Raw genomic sequence first — 24,316 nt, 5'->3', positions numbered from 1 at the left:
CCCGGCGATATGGGGAGTTATAGCACCCCCTCGACCCCCCTAGCTATTACGACCCACATGGCAAGGGGGTGAGCCATCCCCATGCCTTACGGGGAGTAATAGTTCCCCTACCCCCCTGGCTATTACGGTCCACATCACAGGAGGTGAGTCACCCCCCACCATATGGGGAATAATAACCCCTTCCTCTACCCTCCTGGCTATTACAATCCACGGTGGACTCAGCCTGTTTACGATGTTGTGAGTAATATCATCTCCCCCTCTGGAAATTACCAAGTATTTCACACACCTGTGTACACCCTCTGCCGTATTGGGAGTAATGTCGTCCTCTTTCCCTCTGAATATTACAAACAATATCACAGGAGTGTTTATACTCCCTGTGATATTGGGTGTCATATCATGCTCTTCCACGTTAAAATTAGAAAAAATATCCTTGGACGCGTGTACCACTTCTGTGTTATTTAAAGTAACATTACCCTCTTCTCTCCTGGATCATGGGAACAATATCCCTGGGGAGTGTACACTTTCTGCGGTATTGGTAGGTAATAGTATCCCCTCCGCCTTTGACTATTAAAGACAATCTCACGCGGAGTGTACAACCCCTGCGGGCTTGGCCATATTATTATCCTCTCTCCCTGCATATAAGGAAAAATATCAGTGTCAGTGTATACCTCCTGCGATATGTGGATTAATATCCTCTTCTCCACCTCTGGTCATTAGGAACAATATCACAGGGATTTTACACGTTCTTCGATATCTGGAGTAATGTCATCCTCTCCTTGTTTGAATGGTAAGAACAATATCACAGGGGAGATGTACACCTCCTGCGATATTGGGAGTAATATTACGCTCTCCCCCCTTCCCTTGATATTAGGAACAAAATCCCAGCGTGGGTGTACTCCTCCTGCTATACGGAAAGTAATATCCTCTCCCTGCCTGGATTTTAGGAACAACATCAGGTGGGTGTACACCCCCTGCAGTATAAAGAATCATATTATCTTCTCTTCCTTTAGCTTTTAAGAACAATATAACATGGGGGGTGTACACGCCCTGCTCTATTGGGAGTAATATCATTCTCTCTTATTCTGGATAGTAGGAATCATATCACTCCTGTGGTGTGCAACCCCTCTGATATTGAGAGTAATATTCTCTTCCAACGTGGATATTAGAAACAATATCACAGGGGGCGTGTACACTTCTTCGATATTGGTAGTAATACCATCTTCTCCCCCATGGATATGAGAAACAATATGACAGGCAGGGTGGACACCCCCACGATATGGGGAGTCATGTCCCGCCCTGGATATTACAATCCGTGGTGGACACACCGTGTGTTTACGATATTGCGAGGAATATCATCTCCCCCTCTAGAAATTACGAACAATATCAAAGGCGGGTGTACACCCTCTGCAATATTGGGAGTCATATCATCCTTTTCACCCCATGGATATTAGGAACAATATCAAAGGAATGTTTATAACCCCTGCGATATTGGGAGGAATATCATCCTCTCCCACGTTGAAATTAGGAAGAGCATCCCTGAAGGTGTGTACACCCCTGCGATATTGAAAGGAATATCATCCTCTTCCCTCCTGGATCATGGGAACATTATTACTAGGGGGTGTACACTCTCTGCGATATTAGGTGTAATATCATCCTCTGAGCTTTGGAAAATTAAGGACAATGTCACCGGGACGGGGGAGTGTACACTTTCTGCGATATTGGGAATAATATTATCCTCTCCCCACCTGCATATTAGGAAAGATATTACAGAGTGGGTATACACCTCCTTCGATATGGGGAGTAATATCGTCTTCTCCCCTTCTGGATATCAGGAACAATATCACACGGGTGTGTAGACTTTCTGCGATATTGGGAGTAATATCAACCTGTCGGCCTTTGAATATTAAGAACAATATCACAGGGTCGATGTACATCTCCTGTGATACTGGGAGTAATATCAGCCTCTGCCCTCCATGGCTATTAGGAACAATAACCCAGGGTGGGTGTACACCTCCTGCTATATGGGGAACAATGTCATCCTCTCTCGGCCAGGATATTAACAACAATATCACAGGGTGGGTGAACACAGCCTACAATACTGGAATTATTCTTATCCTCTACCCCTCCGGATACTAGGAACCATATCGCAGAAGAGGTGTTCACTCCCTGCGATGTTGGGAGTCACATCATACTCTTCTTCCGTGAATATTACGAGCAATATCACTGGGCAGATGTTCACCCACAGCTATGTTGGGAGTCATGTCATACTCTACACCCTTGATAATAGGATCAATATCACAGGGTGAGTGTATGCCTACTGAGATATTAAAACTATCCATCCCTGGATGTTAGGAACAATATCGCAGGTAGGTGTACACCCCCTGACGTGTTAGGAGTAATATTATTATTTATTAATCATCAATCATTAATATTAACTATAAGTATCAATGTTAACATCAATTACTAGTATATTATTATTATAATTATTTTGATTGTATGATTATAACTATTGATATTAATGTTGCTTAGAAATATTAATTATTAATCAGCTTTTTTTTTTTTTGAGACCAGTCTGGCTCTGTCACCCAGGCTGGAGAGTAGTGGCGCGATCTCGGCTCACTGTAAGCTACGTCTCCTGGGTTCAGGTCATTTTCCTCCCTCAGCCTCCCGAGTAGCTGGAACTACAGGAGTCCGCCACCGCGCCCGGCTACTTTTTTGTAATTTTAGTAGAGACGGGGTTTCACCATGGTCTTGATCTCTTGACCTGGTGATCCGCCTGCCTTGGCCTCCCAAAGTGCTGGGATTACAGGTGTGAGCCACCGTGCCCAGTTGGAGTTATTAATCATCATTTTATTATCAACATTATTTATGATTGATTTAACTAAGTAACAGTAATTCCAGATATGATTATTTGATTATTAATAATGATATTACTGTCATATTGCATATGGTTAATAATTAATATTTTTATCATCGTTATTATTAATATCAATGATTACTATTATTCATTATTATATTTATTAATATTAATAATCAATAGTATTTTTCCTGATATCCAGGGGAGAGGATAATATTACTCCCAATACCAGAGAAGATATACACCCCTCTATGACGTTATTTCTAACAGCCAGGGGCTAGAGGATGACATTACTCAAAATATCGCAGTGGGTGTACATCCCTTCTGAGATCTTGCTTCTAATATCCTGGGTGTGAGAGGATGATATTACTCCCAATATCGCAAGGGGCATAGAGCTCCACCCTGCTGTGATATTGTTCCTAATATCCAAAGGTGGAGAGGATGATATTTCTTCCAGTTTCGCAGATGGTCTACACCAACCCTGTGACACTGTTCCTAATATCCAGAAGGCGAGAGGATGATATTAGTCTCTCTATCTCAGGAGGTGTACACTCCCTAGTGATGTTGTTCCTAATATCCAGGGACGGAGAGGATGCTATCACTCCCAGAATAATAGGGGGTGTACACCCCTTCTGTGACATTGCTCCTAACAGCCAGCTGGGGAAAAGAAGATATTACTCCCAATATCGCAGGTGGTATACACCCCCTTGTGATATTGTTTCTTGGATCCCAGGAGGGAGACGATGATACTAATGGCAATATCGCAGGGGCTGTACACACCTCCTGCGATATTGTTCTTATCCTGAAGGGGAGAGCATAATATTACTCTCAATATCGCAGGGGTGTACACCTCCTTTGTAATATTGTTCTTAATATCCATGATGGGAGAAGGTGATATTACCCCCGGTATCACAAGAAGTGCACAGCCTCCTGTGATATAGTTCCTAATATCTAGGTGCTGAGAGGATTATATTACTCCCAACATCGAAGAAGGTGTAAACCCCCCTATGACGACATTATTCCCAATAACCACGTTGGGAGTCGATGATATTACGCGCAATATCGCAGAGAATGAACACCCACGCTGGGCTATATGCTCCTTGTATCGAGAAGAGGAGAGGATGATATTACTCCCAATATCGCAGGGGCTGTACACCCCTCCTGTGATATTGTTCGTAATATTCCAGGGAAGAGAGGATGATATTACAGCCAATATCGCAGGCGGTGTACACCCACCCAGTGATATTGTTCTTAATGTCCAGGAAGGGAAAGGATGTTATTACTCTCGATATCGAAGAGGCCGTATTCCCTCCCCACTCCGGGTCATTGCTCCTAATATCCAGGGGAAGACAGGATAACATTACGCCCGATATCGCAGGGGGTGGTGCACCGTCCCCCACCCCCGGTGATATGGTTCCTAATATCCAAAGGCACAGACGATGAAATTACTCCCAATATCACAGGGGGTGTACACCCCTCTTGTGATACTGTTCTTAATATTTAGGCGGGGAGACAATGATATTACTGTCCATATCACAGGGGTGGACAAAATCCCTGTGACATGGTTCTTAATATTCAGTGCGGAAGAGGATGCTATTAATTCCAATATCACAGGGGACACACCTCCTGTGATATTGTTCCTAATATCCAGGGGAAGAGAAATGATATGATTCACAATATGGCAAGGGATGTACAACCCCTCCATAATATTGTCCCTAATATCCAATAGGGAGTAGAATGATATTACTCCTCCTGTCACAGGGGGTGTACAGTACCCCACTGATATTGTTCCTTATATCCAGGGAGACAGAGGATAATACTACCCTCAATATCGTAGGGGTGTACACACCCCTTGTGATATTGTTCCTAATATTTAGGTGGGGAGAGGGTGATATTTCTCTCAATATCTCAGAGGGTGTACACCCTTCCTGGGATATTGTTTCTAATATCAAGTGGAGGAGAGGATGATATTACTCCCAATATCGCAGGGGGTGTAAACCCCCTGTTATTTTGTTGCTATTATCTAGGTTGGGAGAGGATGATATTACTACTAATATCGCAGGCGTTTTACACCCCACCTGTGATATTATTCCTAATATCCAGGGGAAGAGAGAATGATATTACTTTCAATAGCGCTGGAGGTGTACACACCCATGTGATATTGTTCCTAATATCCAGTGGGGGAGATGATGATATTACTGGCCATATTGCCGGGGTTGTGCACTCCCTCTGTGATAATGTTTTTAGTATCCAGGGGGTAGAGGATGACATGACTCTCAATATCACAGTGGGTGTACACCAACTCTTGGTATTGTTCTTAATATCCAGGGAGGGAGAGGATATTACTGTCAATATGGCAAGGGGTGGACACCCCTTCTTTGATATTGTTCCTAATATCCAGTGGGGAAGAGTATGATATTAATCCCAGTATCGCTGGGAGTATGCACCCCTTTTTGATACTGTTCCTAATATCACGGGGAGAGTCTAGGTTATTACTGGCCATACCACAGCGTGCGTACATCACCACTGTTACATTGTTTTTTATTTTCAGCAATAAAGAAATTTATACTACTCCCAAAATGGAATGAGTTGTACACCCTCCATGAGATATGGTTCCTAATATTCAGAAGGGAAAGGATGATATTACTCCCATTGGTGCATCGGGTGTATAATCCTCTGTGATATTGTTCTTAATATCTAGGGGGGTGAGGATGATATTACTCGCAATAACGCAGAGGATGTACACAGCCTCCTTGATATTGTTCTCAATATCCATGGGGATAGAACATTGTATTACTCCCAGTACGGCAGGTGGTGTACACCCACGCCCCGTGATATTTTTTCTGATACCCAGGTGAGGGGAGGATGATATTACTCCCAATATCGCAAGTGGTGTACAAACATTCTTTGATATTTTTCCTACTCTTTACGGGTTGAGAGGATGATATTACTTCCAGTATCGAAGAAAGTGTACACGTCCCCTGTGATATTGTTCCTAATATCCACGTTAAAAAAGAATGATATTACCTTCAATACCGCAGGGGGTGGGGTGTACACTCCGCCTGTGATATTAGTTCTAATATCAAGGGGAAGGGAGAATAATATTACTCCCAATAGTGCAAGGGGTGTACACACCTGGTAATACTGTTCCTAATATCCAGGGAAGGAGACGATGATATTTCTGGCCATATTGCTGGAAGTGTACACCCTCCTGTAATATTGTTTATAATATTCAGTAGGGGAGAAGACAACATTGATCCCAATATCGCAGAAGGTGTACAGACCCCTTTGATATAGTTTTTAATATACAGGGAAAAGATAATAATATTACGCCCAATATCCAGGGGCTGTAACCGCCCCCCCAACCGCTGTATATTGTTCCTAATAGGCAGCGTGGTGGAGGCTTATAATACTACCAATATCGCAGAAGGTGCACACACACCTGTGATATACTTCCTAATATCCAGGGGGAACGACGCTGCTATTACTTTCAATATCGCAGTGGGTGTACACCCCCCAGTGTGGTTTCGCTCCTAATATCCAGGGGAAAAAAGGATGATATTACTCACAATATCGCAGGGGGTGTACACCTCTTCTGTGATATGGTTCCTGATATCCAGGGGGTGAGTGGATGATTTTCCTCTCAATAACGTACGAACTGTACACCCACCCTGTGATTTTGTCCCTAATAACCACATGGGGAGAGGTGATATTACTCCCAATATTGCAAGGGGTGGACACCCGGCCAGTCATATTGTTTCTTATATCCAGGAAGGGAACAGACGGTATTACTACTAATATTGAAAGGATGTACAGAACTCATTTCATATTGCTCTTAACATCCAGGTTGAAAGAAGATAACATTACTCTTAATATAACAAGGGGGGTACACCCCGCCTGTGATATGATTCGTGAAATCTAGACGAAGAGAGAATGATATTACTTCCAATAATACACGGGGTGTACAATCCCCTTTGATATTGTTCCTAATATCTAAAGGAAGAGATGATGATATTATTCCCAATACCGTAGAAGGTATACACCCTCCTGTGATATTGTTCCTAATAACTAGTAGGGAAGGACATGATATTACTTCAAATATCGCAGTGGCTTTACACTCCTTCCGTGATATTTCTCCTAATTTCCAAGGGGTGGAGTACGAAGTTACTCTCAATATAGTACTGGGTGTACACCCAGGCTGTGATATATCTATGAACACTCAGGGAAACACAGCATGATAGAACTCCAAATCTCGCAGAGTGTACACCATTTTATGATACTGTTCCTAATATCTGGAGATGGAGAGGATGATGTTAGTTTCAATATCGCAGGCTGTGTACACACACCCTATGAAATTGTTTCTAATATCCAAGAGGGGAGCAATGCTATTAATCCACATACAGCAAGAGAGTGAGGCACACCCCACCGTATGGGCAGTAATAGCACCTTCCTCTCTCTCCCTGGCTATTAGGATCCACATCGCAGGGGTGTGAGGCACCCCCCAGCCATATGGGGAGTAATAGCATCTCCCTCGCCGCCCCCCGCCCGCCCCCCCCCCCCCCCCCCACCGACTACTACGATCCACATCGCTGGGGAGTGAGGCACCCCCGGCGATATGGAGAGTAAGAGCGCACCCCTCTCCCTCCCTGGCTGTTACGAGCCACATCACAGGGGGGTGAGGCACCCTCCGCGATATGGGGAGTAATAGCACCCCCTTCTCCCCAGCTGGCTGCTACGATCCACATCGCAGGGGTGTGAGGCGGCTCCCGCGATACGGGGAGTAATAGTACCCGCTGTGCGTCCTGGAGGCTCCGGACCCAGCCCAAGCGCGGCGGGACCTCCATCCGTAGCGCTCTCCCCCAACCTCGCCCTCCCGGGGTCCTTGTCTAGTCTCAGCAGGCGGCAAACGGACCCCAGGCGTCTGGCCCTCACCCAGGCGACTGCCCAGCGGTTTCTGGAGAGAGCGCTAAGCGGGGACGCCCGCTGGCAAGCAGATCCCGCCTCCTTCCCTGGCCGAGGAGCCGCCCCTCCGGGGTAGCTGCGCGCTGGGCGGCGCTCGGACCCCTTGGCAGCCGCAGGTGCCTTCCCAGCCCAGCCCAGCTCAGTCTAGCGCAGCCCAGCCCAGCCTGGCGCTCGCAGCCGCCGCCGCTTCCAGGCAGATAGGTGCCTTTCCTCGCTCCTTGCTCTTGGAGTTTTTCTCTTAGCCCCTGCTCCCTGGATGAAAGCATCGCTCCGAGCCTCATGCGAGGAATGAAGGAAGAATCGAGACTAGGTGAGTGGTGGTCTAGATTTAACAAATAATAACAATACACCTACAAACAAAGGGTACTGATGGGAAGCTAGGAAGTGCAAGGAGAAGACAAAGGCTGCTGATCAAGATAACTCACAAAACTAAATGCAGGCTGGGACCAATTCTAGCTATTTTGTACTCCACCCAGGTTCCCCTGCCTGGCACTGACTCATGTGCAGAGCCATACGGACTTCAATAAATATTTGCTGGGTTGAGACAATTGAGTGGAGGTGTTTCTGCTTGTCCTCCAGCATCTAAACAAGCAAAACCTAGCTCCTTTTGACTACGGCTTCATCTCCACAAGGACTTTCCCCCCTGGGACTTAAAAAACATAATGTGTATTCACACAACGGACTGCTATGCAGCACTTAAAAAGCTAAAATCAGAACTGTAGGGATCAGCATGCCTATACCTCGATTTCGGAAGTATGATGGTAGATAGACACAGCAAGATGCAAAATATCTCCACTCTATCGCGCCATTTAGGTGACTTATTTTAAGACACTTGTCATGTTTGTAAAATCGTAGAACCGGGACTGTGAAATGTATATCACATCCGTGATTGTGGCTGTCTTTGGAAAGTGTGAAAGGGAAATCAATTGGACTTCAGGGTTAAAGTGGAAATAATATTTCCCTAAAATGTTTTAAAAATAAAAATGATGATATAAAGATGGCCAAATACAAACAATTGTTAATTGAGTGCTATTGGGCATTTTTCATGTTTTCTCCTGTATGAAATATTTCTTAATCTCTAAGACGTTCTGTTTTTCAAATGCAAACAAATAAGTTGTTTCTATGCACCTTCTGTGACAATGAAATCTAAAATGTTCAATCAAAAGTTGCAACTTTCTTGCATCACCCCCTGTTTTCCAATCCTAGAAGACCATACCTCTTTATCTAAGGAGGCTTGGTGGTTAGAGAAGCTTACCTGTTGACAACTCCCAAATTACAGGCCAAAGATGAAAGGTTGGTATTAGGGAACTAGTTCCCAGTTAATAGTCTGATAATTGGCCAGGTCAAGGTAGACTCTGAAAACTCCCTATTTCCCTGCAAGACAAATTTCTCTTCCTTTTACATTTCGTATGCTTTGGATTTTCATTTTCATGGATGGTAGCTGTCTTCGTCACATCTCAAAATGAAGCTTAGGTAACACTGCAGACTTAGTGCCAGGAGATCAGGAAGGGCTGGGGGTTATAGCTCTATTGGGCTCTTCAGCAGAGGGGAAAGGACGTGTCTCCATTTTCCTGCCAGAGAATGGTAGATTTCTTTCTGAATATGAAAAAAAAAATTGAATTTGCTTATTCACATGGGATAGAAAATGAAAAATAATTTTAAACTGGATTGTGTATGTTAGGTGCAATGAAGAAGATACTAAACGATCACCCACTAGTTCCATCTGCTTCCACCTTCCCCAGACACACACAATCATGGTTCCCTGTTTGCATATTATCTTCCCACTAAAAAATCACTGGGACTGTGGTGAACAAAATTGTCTGCACATCAGGATGAAATTCTGAAACATGGAAAATTGCGATAATATTCCTTCCTCTTTCTCTTTCTGATTCGACAACTTGCAAGGTCAGTGCTTGGTATATCTTATGTTGCAGGATGATGGGCTACTTGAGAAAAACCTGAGGTGTGAAGATGTAAGAATGACAGGACTGGGGTGTGGTGTGAAAACTACACGTACTCAGGTTTTAAGCACAAAACAAAAGAGAATGTAGCCTCTGCCTGCAGTTAACAACTGCAATTCCTTAAAATTAATGTTCTCTTTAGGACCATTCATCTCTTTCTAGTGCCATCAGTGGTTCAGTCCTTACACTATCCCTCATTTGGATTGTAAATGCAATAATAAAGCACAAGGCCACTCCATTTGCTTCTCCCTAACTCACAATAAAACACTCACAATAAAAAGTGCATCCCACTTACTTCTTAACTCCCTTGTCTGCTGGAGTTAAACTCCTTTTGATTTTTTACCCTGGAGAAATGGTTGAGTTCTGTCTTCCTGGGTCTCAATAATTCCTCTGAGCTTCCTTCAGCCACCTGTGACCACCTGCCCCTACCCCCTCCCTCCCCCATACCATTTAATTGATTGCTTCCTAATTGCTGACTCTCTTTGCTCTCTATTTAATGATTCTTGTTAAAGTCCATAAGGCATTTTGCCAGCAGTTGGCTTTTAGTATGAAAACTAGCATTTCCTTAATGAGTCTGCCTTCTGAATGAAGCGTTTACTTACATTTCCTAGTGGGAAAGTTCTTTTTCAATAACTCATCCTTAACACTTTCTCCAATTCTGCCTGTAATCGATATTCCCTTCACATGTAAAGAGCTCAGGAGGAAATCAGCTATTTTAAAAAATACGCAACAGGGAAATTCTGCTACTCTTAGAAATAGCAGGAGCTAGCATTCATTCTTTGCATATTATGTGCTAGGCATTGTGCCAGTTACCTTATATACATTGTCTCATTATCTGTAACCATGACCATATTTGTGCTAAGCATGAAATTTCCTTAAGCCAGATATCTCAGTAGAATTTTAAAATATTATTTTGTACAAAATCTAGACCTTTACCCCATTTTGGGGGTAGATCTGAAGATCGGGGCTCATGTTTCTATGTGGTGACAATCTATTTGATCTGAGTGCAATTACTTTATTTGGATGGAGCCAGAGTCACCATTGTCTGCCCAATGCACTAATGTTAAATGCCCAGTCTGGCTCACTCATTTGCGTCATCTGCCTGGCTCCTATAGGGATCCCAGCTTGCCACTCCTGAGATAGACACTGTTATTTCCCCCACTCTAGAGGTGAGAGGTTAGATACCTGGGCCAAAGGCATTATCAGTGTCAGTTTTAGGACAGGAACACAGGATGCTGCCTCTCTTTACCATTATGTTTTAAAGTGGAGCAAAGCCATAAATATTTTTTTCAGGATGTTTTCTTGTTCACACGTATCATTTAATTTGAGCCTCAGAGCGGCTAACAGTTTTGAGCACTTATGCTATGAAAATGTTTTGTGTACTGAGTTAAATGTATGCATATCATACATTTATGTAACTCAATACATAGTTATATATAAATGTGATATAACATAACATACATATGAAATAACAGAGTTATACATATATGTGTATTATTTAACTTAATATATAATGAGTTAAGTGTATGCATATCATACATTTACATAACTCAATACATTAAGAATTATATAATACAACACAGAGTTGATATATAAATGTTATATATAAACATAATATATGTTGATATATATTAACAAAGAGTAATATAATACAACACAAAGAGTTAATAATATATAAATACAACACAAAGAGTTATACATGTGTGTATTATACATTTAACTTAATATATAATGAGTTAAATGTATGTCTGTCACATTCAACTCTCCATTGAGGAAAGGACCATTATCTTCTCCAAGTTCAGAAGAAGGAAAAAGAGAAATATGTTGAAATTCAGCAATTTGCTGGTGTGGTCAAGTCCAACCCAGAACTTGCTTCTTTTACATTGTAGTACCCTCCAGGGTATGCAGAAACAGATAGCTAGTGCATCTTTATGACTAAAAAATAAAGTTTTTGTTGTTGATCACCCAGTAACAGGAAAGTATAAAATCAGCATATTTTCTCAACAATATTCTTATTTTATAGTTGTTAAATAAAGTATCGCTGACTTCATTTTAAACTTTCTACATACTTTGAAAAATATGTTGCTTTCCTCCCATTTTGTAAGTCTAGGTCTACTGTTGATGAGCCATGCAGTGTGTTCTCCTGTTGCTTGATGTTCTTATTCTGAAATCATGTTTGGTTTTCAAACACAAAAGTTTTCACTACAGTGATATAGATGAAGTTTATGTTTCGGCCACAGTCTTATACTCAGGGTGCCTAGAGTATAGCATATTATTAGGATACTATTTCTTTTCCTATCCTAGATATCCAACTAAGGCTTCAGGACATGTTTTGAGTGAAGATGGGTGTTTCTGCCAGGATAGTATAACTTGAGGATCCAGGTCCGGGCAGATTCAACCATGGGAGCCAACACTTCAAGCAAACCACCAGTGTTTGATGAAAATGAAGATGGTAAGAAATACGGGATAGTGGCATATAAAAAAATAGAATTTTGCAAAATTCAAGTATATGCTTCTAGTTTCATAAGTTAAGTATAAGCATTGTCTGTAGAGCCATGAAGGAAAAAGGCCAAGCTGCATAAGTGAGCCTGAGGACTTTGCAGGCTCATAGCTATGTTTTACCTTCCACTTTCCATGGGACCTTTGGCAGCTTTCCTAATCTCCGCTATACCAATGTCCTTTGTCCAAAAGGAGCTGCAGTTGGGCATGTGGTGGATAATTAAATGATTTGTTTGTCCTCTGTGCTGTTCCTTGGCAGTTGAAGTTACCCCCATTGCTCATCGTTACAGAAAATATATTATCAACATGTACATAAATGATAACCAGTGCTCATAATATTATAGAATGAAGCTGTGTCTTCTGAATTTCCAACTGCCAAGCTTTTGCGTACTAGACAAATCCCATAATACTACATCACAGAAAAAAGAATCAGTTTTATTGGAGAAAAGGGAAACTTTCCAGGCCAGACTCAGCAAGACAAGAGTAAAGGCATGAGTCCTCCTGATTCTCCTATCAGTGAGGCATGCTGGAACGGGGCAATGCCTCCTCATGTCCTCTTCTTCCCTATATGTTAAGTGTGAACAGCATTGGCTTATGCAGGTGGAAGCTGTTTACAGGTTGTCTGGGGGGAAAAAATGTCCCAAGCCCCAGGTACTAAGCTGTCCAGACCTCTGAGAGGGAGCTCTTCAGAGTAATTCCCAGAGAGCTCTGCCAGTTGGAACAGGGAGGAAAAGAATGGACTGAAATTCAGGAAATCTGACACTAGTCCTACTACCAGTTACTTGTTAGGCCCAAGCAGCTTATTTACTGACTCTATCTTCAATTTTGTTATAAATAAAGTGAGGAGATAAGTTCCTTCCAACTCAGGAAGTTTATCATTTTGAGATCCTAGAGTAACGCTGTGAATTCTGAAGAAGCTTCTAAATCATCAAGGGAAGTTTATCGGGTTAGAATGCAAGTTTGATTGCTGAAATGAAAACTACAAATAACAGGACTTAAACCAAATGGACATGTTTATCTTTCTCATGTGACAATCTAGGCATAAGTAATCCAGGTGATGTGTGGTTCCAGCAGCTTAGGGACTCTCATGCCAACTACTTGCCTTTTTCCCTCTCTTCCCATTTCTAGAGTGGTACCCTCAGGGTGGCTAACCAACCACACCAAATTCCAGCCAGTGAGAAAGGTGGAAAGTAGGGGAGGTTATGCCCACCGATTTATAGGATTTGCTCTGGCTTGTCACTTTTGTTCACTTGCACTTACCTAGATACAAGGAAGACTGGGAAATTTAATTTGTTATCTCGGGTGGCCATGAACTTTCTAAAAATAAGGAGTTCTGTTTTATTACAAAAGAAAAGGAGAATGAGGAGTTTGTCATGATTGGGGACAACTATATCTGCTATAGTTGGGGCAAACAATCTTAGTTCTGAATCATTGGATGGAAATGCTTTTAAAAATAAAACATACGGCTGATCAGGATGCCCTGTTTTCAGCTATTCACTCAGTTTGGAGGTCCATTCTTACTATTTCTACAGAATAGTTCATAGGAACTTTGAAATTATATAGCTGGAAAGGGGTCTTTTTTTTTTTTTTTTTTTTTTTTTTTTTTTTTTTTTCTTTTTTTATTTTTTATTATACTTTAAGTTCTAGGGTACATGTGCATAACGTTTATATCATGTATAACTCCCCAATGCAATCCCTCCCTCCTCCCCCCTCCCCATGATAGGCCCCAGTGGTGATGTTCCCCTTCCCGAGTCCAAGTGATCTCATTGTTCAGTTCCCACCTATGAGTGAGAACATGCACACATCTACAGCCATCTGATCTTTGACAAACCTGACAAAAACAAGAAATGGGGAAAGGATTCCCTATTTAATAAATGGTGCTGGGAAAATTGGCTAGCCACAAGTAGAAAGCTGAAACTGGATCCTTTCCTTACCCCTATACGAAAATTAATCAAGATGGATTAGAGACTTAAATGTTAGACCTAATACCATAAAAACCCTAGAAGAAAATCTAGGTAGTACCATTCAGGACATAGGCATGGGCAAGGACTTCATGTCTAAAACACCAAAAGCAACGGCAGCAAAAGCCAAAATTGACAAATGGGATCTCATTAAACTAAGAGCTTTTGCACAGCAAAAGAAACTACCATCAGAGTGAACAGGCAACCTACAGAATGGGAGAAAATTTTTGCAACCTACTCATCTGACAAAGGGCTAATATCCAGAATCTACAAAGAACTCAAACAAATATACAAGAAAAAAAAAACAACCCCATCAAAAGTGGGGAAAGGATATGAACAGACATTTCTCAAAAGAAGACATCCATACAGCCAACAGACACATGAAAAATGCTCGTCATCACTCGCCATCAGAGAAATGCAAATCAAACCACAATGAGATACCATCTCACACCAGTTAGAATGGCAATCATAAGAAGTCAGGAAACAATAGATGTTGGAGAGGATGTGGAGAAATAGGAACACTTTTACACTGTGGTGGGATTGTAAACTAGTTCAACCATTATGGAAAACAGTATGGCGATTCCTCAAGGATCTAGAACTAGATGTACCATATGACCCAGCCATCCCACTACTGGGTATATACCCAAAGGATTATAAATTACTCTACTACAAAGGGGTCTTAAGAAATCTTTTTTTTGATGGCCATTTTTGTTGCCTTGCTTTGATTTATCAAATAGTAAAAGCAAAAGATCTAGAGACTAAGGATATTACTTAATTTTTCTGTTTCTAAAATAGAAACACAAATAGGCTTGCTTTTCATTTAGTTGGTTTCCTCTGCTTCCTCTGGACTCAGAGCTAATGTTGTACATGAGGCTGGTCGTCAGAGAATAGGGTGGAAAAGAGAGACCAGCTGCATGCTTTTAACTTGCTGGGCTACATTTGAAGGTATTAAGATAGCATTATGATGAGAAAACACAGAAATGCCTAACTCTTCCTTGATTCAGTCAGGCTTTCTTCTTGTGGGATGCCCGAGAAAACTATATACCCAAAGAATTGTGACAACTGGGAAATAAGCTATTCCTTTTTAGTTACTTTAAAGGACTCCAGAAAAACTTGGTTGGAGGAGAGTTAGGAGACCAGACAGGTCTTTCTTAACACCCTCTATGTCACCACCTTTTTGTTGCCTGTCTTCTCAGCCCAATGAGATGAACCCACTGCAGCACCCATAAAGGGAAGATATGAGCATGGCAACAAGTCTGTGCTTCCCAGAGGTGCTAGGCTCTCTGTTTATGCAGACAGTTGCAAGGCAAAGGAAGTAGGAGGGCAGTTCCACCTACTATAAACCTGTCACTCTCTAGACATGAGGAATACAGGAGGAAACAAATTGGTCCTTGCTCTGTCATTGTGAACCCCATGTTCGGATGGTGAAAAGATGACAATAAACAGGTAAGTAATACATAAACCAGATAATTTCACAGTGTGTTAAAGTGCCACAAAGGAAATGACTCCTAGTGATCTTACAGACAGTGACAGTGATGGTGAGGAGGCCACTTCAGATAGAGTGGTTGCGGTTGTCTTTCTAAAGAGGTGGCATTTGGGCTGAAGCCTGAAAGATGAGAAGAAGCCAGCTATGAAATGACATGAAAAGAATAGTTCAAGAACAGGAAAAACAAGTCCAAAATCCAAATAATGACAAAATTAGGATTGAATAGTTGCCTGTATCTTAACATTCTCTCATGAGCACGAGTTTGCCAAAGAGACTGCATTTATTGCCATGTTAACTGATTTCTTTAAAAGAGCATTGATTTTGGGAGAAAAAGTATGCCATTCTAGGGAATTTACTTTTCTTTAAAATTCAGTACATTTCTTAAAGTTCATTTGACTCTTCGCATAAATCTGGATTCAGCACAAGGTAAAATTGTATCTGATTGCCGTGAAGTTCCTGACCAAGAAAAAACAACCAAAAGGCACCGATGAACCAAACAACGTTAACGCTTATGTCATTTTTAATATCCATATTTTTATATATATAATCAAACTGGGCCAGTATCAAGGGCACTAAAATGAGCCAACTTAATTATTTTAAAAAATATTGCTGAAAAGAATCCCAATACGTGATTTTTAAAAAGTGTTTAATATTTTCTTCGAACTATTTAATATTCCCAATATATAGATATGAGAAGAAAATATAACCAATTTTCCCAAGTAATATTTCAAGAATTCTCTCTCATGGAAAAAGTGTTTTTGTTCGCTTTGAAGGTAATTAAGGAGCAAGATAAGAGGTTATTGGATGTCCCTTGAGATAAGCTATTCTTGCAGAATTCATCCTGATACTTGTATTTCATGTTGTTCCATCTGGTATCTTATCTTGAACACGTCATTTTATTAGTTACTTATGTTGATCTTTATTCAGTGAAAACAAAGTAGAACATTTTCAGGCCGGGTGCGGTTGCTCACGCCTGTATTCCCAGCACTTCAGGAGGCCAAGGTGGGCGGATCACGAAGTCAAGAGATTGAAACCATCCTGGCCAACATGGTGAAACCCCGTTATTACTAAAAATACAAAAGAATTAGCTGGGCTTGTCAGTGCACGCCTGTAGTCCCAGCTACTTGGGAGGCTGAGGCAGGAGAATCACTTGAACCCAGGAGGTGGAGTTTGCAGTGAGCTGAGATTGCACCACTGCACTCCAGCCTGGCGACAGAGCAAGACTCCGTCAAAAAAAAAAAAAAAAAAAGTTTGCTTATTTGATTATATAAGATATCTTTCATAAATTAGATCTCAAATTATACTATTGTTTGGTTTTGCAGTTTTAGCTTTTATGTTTTAGGGCAAATCTAAGTCCTCATTACTTTTTTTTATTATTGTGGTAAAATATATGTAACAAAATGTACCATTTAATCATCTTAGAATATACAGTTTATGACATTAAGCACATTCGCATTATCATGCAACCATTACCACTATCCATCTTCAGAACATGTCTCTTCTCAAGCTGAAACTCGGTACCTCTGAAACAATAACAACCACATTCCATCCCCTCCCCAGTCCCTGTTAACAACCATTTGACTTTATGTTTCTATGAATTTAACTACTCTATGTACCTCATATAAATGGAACATATAAGATTTGTTCTTTTGGTTCTAGCTTATTTCATTTAGCATACATTTTCAAGGTTCATCCATGTTGTAGCATGTGTCAAGATTCTCTTTCTTTTTAAGTCTGAGTCCTATTCCATTGTATGGATATACCACATTTTGTTTATCTTTTCATCAGTTGACAATGATTGTGCTCACCTTTTGATTTTTGTGAATAAGGCTGCTATAAACATTGGTGTGCAAATATCTGTTCAAGTTCCTGTTTTCAATTCTTTTGTGTATATACCTAGAAGTGGAATCACTGGATCATATAATTCCTTGTTTGACTGTCTGAGGAACCATCATTCTCTCTTCTACCTAATTATGCTCTGTGTTTTAGTAATGGGACATAGCCTGGCATGATGGGCTAGAGTATTGGAAAGACATACACAGGTTCAAATCTCAGCTGTGCCACATGCCAGTCATCTACATGTTTCTATGAGAAGAGTCAAACGGGATACAGCCTGGTCAGCCATTATCAGACACTAGAGTCAATTTGACTAATTATATGGTGTTCTAAGGAAACTTGAGATACCACAAGAAAAGTCTCCAAACCTAAATAATTACTAATGAATTAATTGAAGGGGAACTATTGTGAAACTTATATAAACTTTGTAAGCCTCAGTTTCTTTATATGTAAAATGCAGGGAATAATTGGGCATACTTCATTAGGTCTTTGTGAGGATTGAATAAATAATGCAAATAAAACACTTAGCAAGATATTTCACATAAAGTAACTACCCAATTAATGCTAATTAAGTGTTATTTACTAACATCAGAGTTTCCTAGTATGAACTCTTCCAAGTACTTTAAGTTCTAAGAGAAACAAAATCGATTAAATGCAACTCTGTCAATGCCATGGTTGATTAGACCTATTCATGTTTCTATTGATTGGATTAACAGAACGGCAGATTTTATGGATTCTGTTAAAACCTATATAAAAACACTTTAAAAGAAGCGAAGTTATTGACTGGACAAAAACATAATCTCATCTGATATCTTTTTTATCCCCCCTGAGGTTATCGCATTTTTGTTTAAGGCAAAATCAAGAACTAATCGGGATGAAAATAACTAAAGTTTACTTTGTCTGATTTAAGTCCCAAACTGACTAATAAGTAATCCCATTTGATCAACAGATCCAGTGAAAACTGTCCCCCATTCTCAACTACCATATGGATATTCTGAGAAATAATTAATGATGCAGAAAAACATTTTTTGTTTTCTGAAATAAAAGAATAGGTATGCAAGTGATACTTGTTTTTAATGCTTACAACCCTTTTTTAAAAAATCTACTTTATTTTCTCTATCTGAATGCAGTAGAGTTTTTTTTTGTTTGGTTGGTTGGTATGGTTTTGCTTGTTTGTTTTATTTTAAACAATGAACATTTTAAAAGTCCAATTATTAAGGTTTTCAGGCTGACTTAGAAAAAAGAAATCTTTACAGGAGAGAGTGGACTTGTTTACAATTAAGAGTCTAGGCAACAAGAAAAAATCTTGCAGTCATTATGAGTAATATGTGTATCCAAGTTTATACAAAGAATGTAAAGTTGATAAAGTTGGCTTAGTTAAATCAAGAGACAACCTTCTTCTAGAGTATTATAGCTAAGAAAATTTGGTCTTAAGTTTAAAAAGCTGCTCTAAAGAGTTCATCAATGCCCTGAGTTTGCAGAGAGTTCAATTATTGCATTACTCTTTGGACTTGCTGAAAGCTCAGTGTTCTACTTTTATTTGGCAACACTCATCTCCTAGGATATGTGGCTGTTTCCAGTTTTCCAGCATCTTCAGTGACAGAGGCAATGAGATCCTTTAAAATGTTGGGCCAAGAAAACTGGCCACAGATTTGCAATCCAAAAGAAATAGGAGGTTGCTAAATTGATTCCAGCTATGAAGGACGTTGAAAATTTCTTTTGTTATTTGAATGTCTATGATTGGCCTATTTGCACTCATTTTAATAGGCAAATGAATTTCCAACTTTCCCTTACCAGTCTTGAGTAATGTTGTCTTGTATTTATTATTTTGCAGTAGAATGGTTGGAAAAGTTAAAGGAAAATTTCTCTAGCAAGAATTGGCTTCTTAAAAAAATAAGTCATCTTGGACAACCTACCACTTAGTAAAGGCATTTGTCATAAAAAACCTCAAGTCCAATTTATGGCAAGGGTTTTAATTTGTAAGGGCTTTATTTCTCTATACAAAGGGATTGGAGAAACAAACTAGAAAGCCAGAAAACAGACCACAAGCACTGAGCTATTGGTTCCAACTGAAGTGTTCCCTGAGCAGTGAGTTATGAATACTTCTTTAGGAGAATCAACTCAAATTTAGGAAAGTCATATCCTGCCTTTAGAGCTTCCAGTGTTTGTTAGCATATTAAAGTCTCTGAAATGACCTACAATATTGAAATTTCAGTCTTCTGATATTTGTAATATTTATTTCAAAATGAAATAATTTTTGTGAAAAATATTTTAATGTCTGTAGCTCATAATATTCTGTGGATCTCAGTTTGGGAAATGAAAGGTTATAATCATATCTACTCTTTCTGTTGGAAACAGCTCTCCATTGATTTTTTCCTGCTGGTTTAATGGCAACACATTTTTACATGTAAAATATTTGTAATGTGATTTATATGAAAAAATGTAATGTTCCTATTACATGATCAAAAGTGGTTATGCTCCTCTGTAAGTTTTCCTTACAAGTTTTTATGTTGCATAATTTATATCTATTTGGTTTAATGAGTAAAACACAAGATAGCTCCGTTTAATTCTGGGATGTTGGATGTTTCTAGTTAAAGTACAAGTTGGATTTGATGAAAATTCACTGCTTCTTTATTATTTTTTAAAACTCCAGAACATGTTAGTTGAAGAGGGTCTTCTGAACAAATTCTTGTGAAGTAGTTGCTGATTATTAAGTAACACTCATGCTATCCTAACTTTTTATACTATCCAAAGCTATAGACATTTTTAATTTTCAACTTGCAACTACCTAGGTTGAAAAATTAAATCTGCAAGCCAGTTTCATTGTTCAGACAATTTGGTTATCACTACAAGCCCACTGTCTTCAAAGAAAATGGGAGTGAAGGTCTTCAGGGGATCTGACTTCTGCTGTATGACCTTGCAAATGTCAACTCAATTAGAGTGACCAGTGTTAACCCTCAATTCACTAACTTAGGTCCCATGAAATATACAGGGATTTCTACTATGCATTACTATGTGACCATTCATGGAAGTTTCATTTGGAAACACAGACATTAAAAAGGCAGTCATGGAATAATATTCTTGTTAAAACAGGACATTGGCAAAAAGGACTTGAAAACTTATGGCTATAGATTTTGAATCCAATAGCCTTGCATAGACTTTTCTGTTTCCTCCTAAACTATGTTTTCTGTCCTTTCTGGAGGTATATTTATAATAAAATAAATAAGATTAACCTTGTTTCACACTTGAGTAACCTATACCTTTGGTTATTTGTGAGAATGACTTAAAGCAGAGTTGGCAACTTTTTCTGTGATGGGCCAGATACTAAATATTTTACACTTTCCAAGTAATAGCGTCTCTGTCACAACTACTCAACTCTGCCATTGTAGCATAAAAGCAGCCTTAGACAATGCAGAAACAAATGAATATGGCTTTGTTCCAATAAAACTTTATTTATGGACACCAAAATGTGAATTTTAAAAATATTTTTCACATGTGATCAAATATTATTCTTTTGATTTTTTTCCAATCAATAAAAAGTGTAAAAATCGGCTGGGCATGGTGGCTCATGCCTGTAATCCCAGCACTTTGGGAGGCGAAGGTGGGCAGCTCACCTGAGGTCAGGAGCTCGAGACCAGCCTGACCAACATGGAGAAACTCTGTCTGTACTAAAAATACAAAATTAGCTGGGCATGGTGGTGCATGTCTGTAATCCCAGCTACTTGGGAGGCTGAGGCAGGAGAATCACTTGAACATGATTTGCGGTGAGCCCAAATCATGCCATTGCTCTCCAGCCTGGGCAACAAGAGCAAAACTCCGTCCCCCCCACCCCAAAAAAAGGTGTAAAAACCATTCTTAGTTCATGAGCTATACAAAAAGAGACAGTGAATTAGATTTGGTCCATGGGCCATATTGTGCTGACTCCTGCTCTAAGCATCTTGCAGACATTTCTTCATATGCCCTAGGAGATTTCTGATATCCCCTTATGATACCCTGGCCTTACAGTGAGACTACAATCTGTTCTTTGCAGATGCTTAATAAATTCATTCTTCCCTGTCATTCAGTTGATCTGTGTGAACCAGTGGAAATACTTGGGACAATAAATCTAGTGTGTTTGAGGGCAAAATATGTTATTTTTGTAGGATATATTATTTAATGGCCACACAACCTAAATTCAATTACATGGTTACAACCTGTAAAGGATTTGAAATATGACTAGGCAGAATTTGCTTCCTACTAAAGATATTTATTTGATTGAAGAGCATCCAACAGTTGATGTTGATCCCCCCATCCTGCCCCACTGTTCTACTTTGCAATTTGTTTGAATGAAATTGTCAATGTATTTCTGACTTCTGAGCAAATCCATGAATTGGGGTCCAGCAACAGGAAAAGAAGCTCTTGCTGCCCATTGCTTGGTTTGGCACCAGGAATGGATAAATCCCTTACTTCCTGGGGCACCGTGTTTTGTAAAAGAGAAGTGCTGACAGCGCAAACAGCTGCCATCAATTGGCCTTGGAGGCTGCTTCCCTGGAGAAGCTCCAATTATACTCTTAAAGGACCCCATCAAGCTCTTCAAGTGTTAGTGGCAACCATTTGCTGCCAACCATTTGAAATGATGAAGGGCTGGTGAGCCGGTTAAGTGACTTTTTTTTTTTTTATTAGTGGATCCTAAGTGATAGGCTCTAGAGCTGATGTTCAACCTTAACTAATATCATGGCATCAGAGGGCTACAGATTAAATTAGTGGGTCCCGGTCACTTTCTGTAGACAAGTAGCAACTAAGACAAAGCTTTTCTTAGTCTATGGTGGAAGAGAAAAATTAGGACAATGTAATAAGCATCCCACAAACTTATTAAACCTATTAAAAATTTAATTTTAAGATTATGTCGCTTTTTGTATGTGTGTGTGCTTAGTATTTATGGATTGTGGAAATAGAATTTTTTTTTCATAGTGAGAACCTAGGTAAGTGACTTACCTCTCTGATCCCCCGTTTTCTTATATGTAGAAGGGGGCTAATAATAGTATGTCTCATATAGTTTTTGTGAGAATAAAAAAGTTCACCAGGTAAAATGCTTAGCTAGTGACTGGCACACAGTAATTGCTCAATAAATGTTAGCTGTTATTGCTATCATTATATAATCATCATGGTTTCCAATGCCTTTACTTGGCAAATAAAAAACAAAAGTCACCCGATATTGATTTCCCTTTTCTTCCCTATTTTTTGGGGAGCGGGAGGCAGAGACCGAATTTTCTGATCTGTGAAATCTGAATTTTTAATTGTAATTTTCCATAAGTGCTATGTAGAGAACTCACTTCAGTTGCTGGGATGAAAAAAAATCAAAAGTGGCCTATTGTGCTGGGCGCAGTGGTTCATGCCTGCAATCCCAGCATTTTGGGAGGCCGAGGTGGGCAGATCGCCTGAGGTCAGGAATTCAAGACCAGCATGGCCAACATGGTGAAACCTTGTCTCTACTAAAAATACAAAAATTAGCCTGGCATGGTGGTGGGCGCCTGTAATCCCAGCTACTCGGAAGGCTGAGGCGGGAGAATCCCTTGAACCCAGGAGGTGGAGGATTCAGTGAGCCGAGATCCACTGCACTCCAACCTAGGCGACAGAGTAAGACTCCATCTCAAAAAAAAAGTGGCCTCATCTTCATTTCAGTGAAAGATGATAGTGTCTGGACTCACAGTGTGGCAGTGCAGATGGAAAGCTGAGAGTTTATTCAACATTTATTTTAAATATAAAATAATTAGGTGTTACTGATGGCTTGAATGTGGGGTGAGATGGAAAGAACAAAATCAAGGATTAAATCCTAGGTTTTTGCTTGAGTAGTTGTGTGGATGACTGTGACATTTTACTAAGATGGAGATGCGTGGAGTGGAGGGGTTTGGCACCTGCTCACAGGCAGTCTAGAGTTCACTTTTGGATGCGTACAGTGATTATGGGACACCTAAATGATGGTACCAAGTAGGAGCTGGAATGGAGTATCCAGCAATGAGTGGAAACATCTGGGATGGAGACAGAAAGACATGAGTATTAATTCTATGGGGATGGCTAAGTCTGCTCTGAGAGAGAGTGTGGAGACAAAGGAGAAGAGGAATCCTAATATTTAGAAAACACAAAGAGGAAAGCAATCTAGCTATGGAAAGTGGAAGGAAAGAGATAGTTGATCATCCAGTTCAACACAACTCTTGTTGTAGTTCACTTATGTTGAATGCTCCTGTGTGACTAAGTAAGTAAGAAAAATCTATGAGAGTATGCAACATGGAGGATGTTGGTATTCACAAAAGCAGTTTAGTGGAGTGTGGAGGCCTGAGCCAGACTATAATGAGTTAGGAGTAGATGGAAGGTAAGAATGCAGATACAGCAAGTATAGACAAGCTTCAAGAAGTTTGGTCTAAAAGGAAGCAGAGAAATAAACAAACAGATGATGCCTAATATAATTCAGCTAAATATAATATAATGAATTTTTTTTAAGATGAGGTACTAGAGCATGTAATATACATCTATTAAATTGGGTGGCCAGGAACCAGGACTGGCTTCATCAGTACGGACCAGGCTAGACACACAGGGCCTTATACCCAGAAGGACATCACATTTGGGTTTTAATGGTCTGCAGTTGCTGTCTCCAAATTCTGACTGTCTCTTAGGCTCTCGCCAACACCTATCTCCATGTCCAGATATTGAGTACTGCAGGGAGTTCGATTCAGAAGCAAATGATGTGAAAATGTACTTTACTATCCAGTAATATTCT

General features: G+C 40.2%; 1 protein-coding gene and 1 long non-coding RNA gene across 3 annotated transcripts in view; one reads left to right on the top strand and one right to left on the bottom strand.

Moving 5' to 3' along the window:
- Positions 1-7,866, bottom strand: part of LOC117064586 — a 30,354-nt gene extending 22,488 nt beyond the window's left edge. Inside the window, exon 1 of the long non-coding RNA XR_004429543.1 lies at positions 7,648-7,866. This is a non-coding gene — a long non-coding RNA (uncharacterized LOC117064586). The remainder of the gene's footprint in view (positions 1-7,647) is intronic.
- A 33-nt stretch (positions 7,867-7,899) lies between these two features.
- STK32A (serine/threonine kinase 32A) overlaps positions 7,900-24,316 on the top strand; it is a 157,275-nt gene continuing 140,858 nt past the window's right edge. For both annotated transcript variants that reach the window (XM_033180746.1, XM_033180747.1), the window contains exons 1-2: positions 7,900-8,129; positions 12,085-12,232. In XM_033180746.1, the coding sequence (XP_033036637.1) occupies positions 12,181-12,232 (52 nt within the window). In that variant the 5' untranslated portion in view covers positions 7,900-8,129; positions 12,085-12,180. The remainder of the gene's footprint in view (positions 8,130-12,084; positions 12,233-24,316) is intronic.

This window comes from Trachypithecus francoisi, unplaced genomic scaffold, assembly GCF_009764315.1.
Source record: "Trachypithecus francoisi isolate TF-2019V2 unplaced genomic scaffold, Tfra_2.0 Lachesis_group2, whole genome shotgun sequence".
NCBI lineage: Eukaryota > Metazoa > Chordata > Mammalia > Primates > Cercopithecidae > Trachypithecus > Trachypithecus francoisi.
This window is presented reverse-complemented; position numbering and strand designations above follow the sequence as displayed.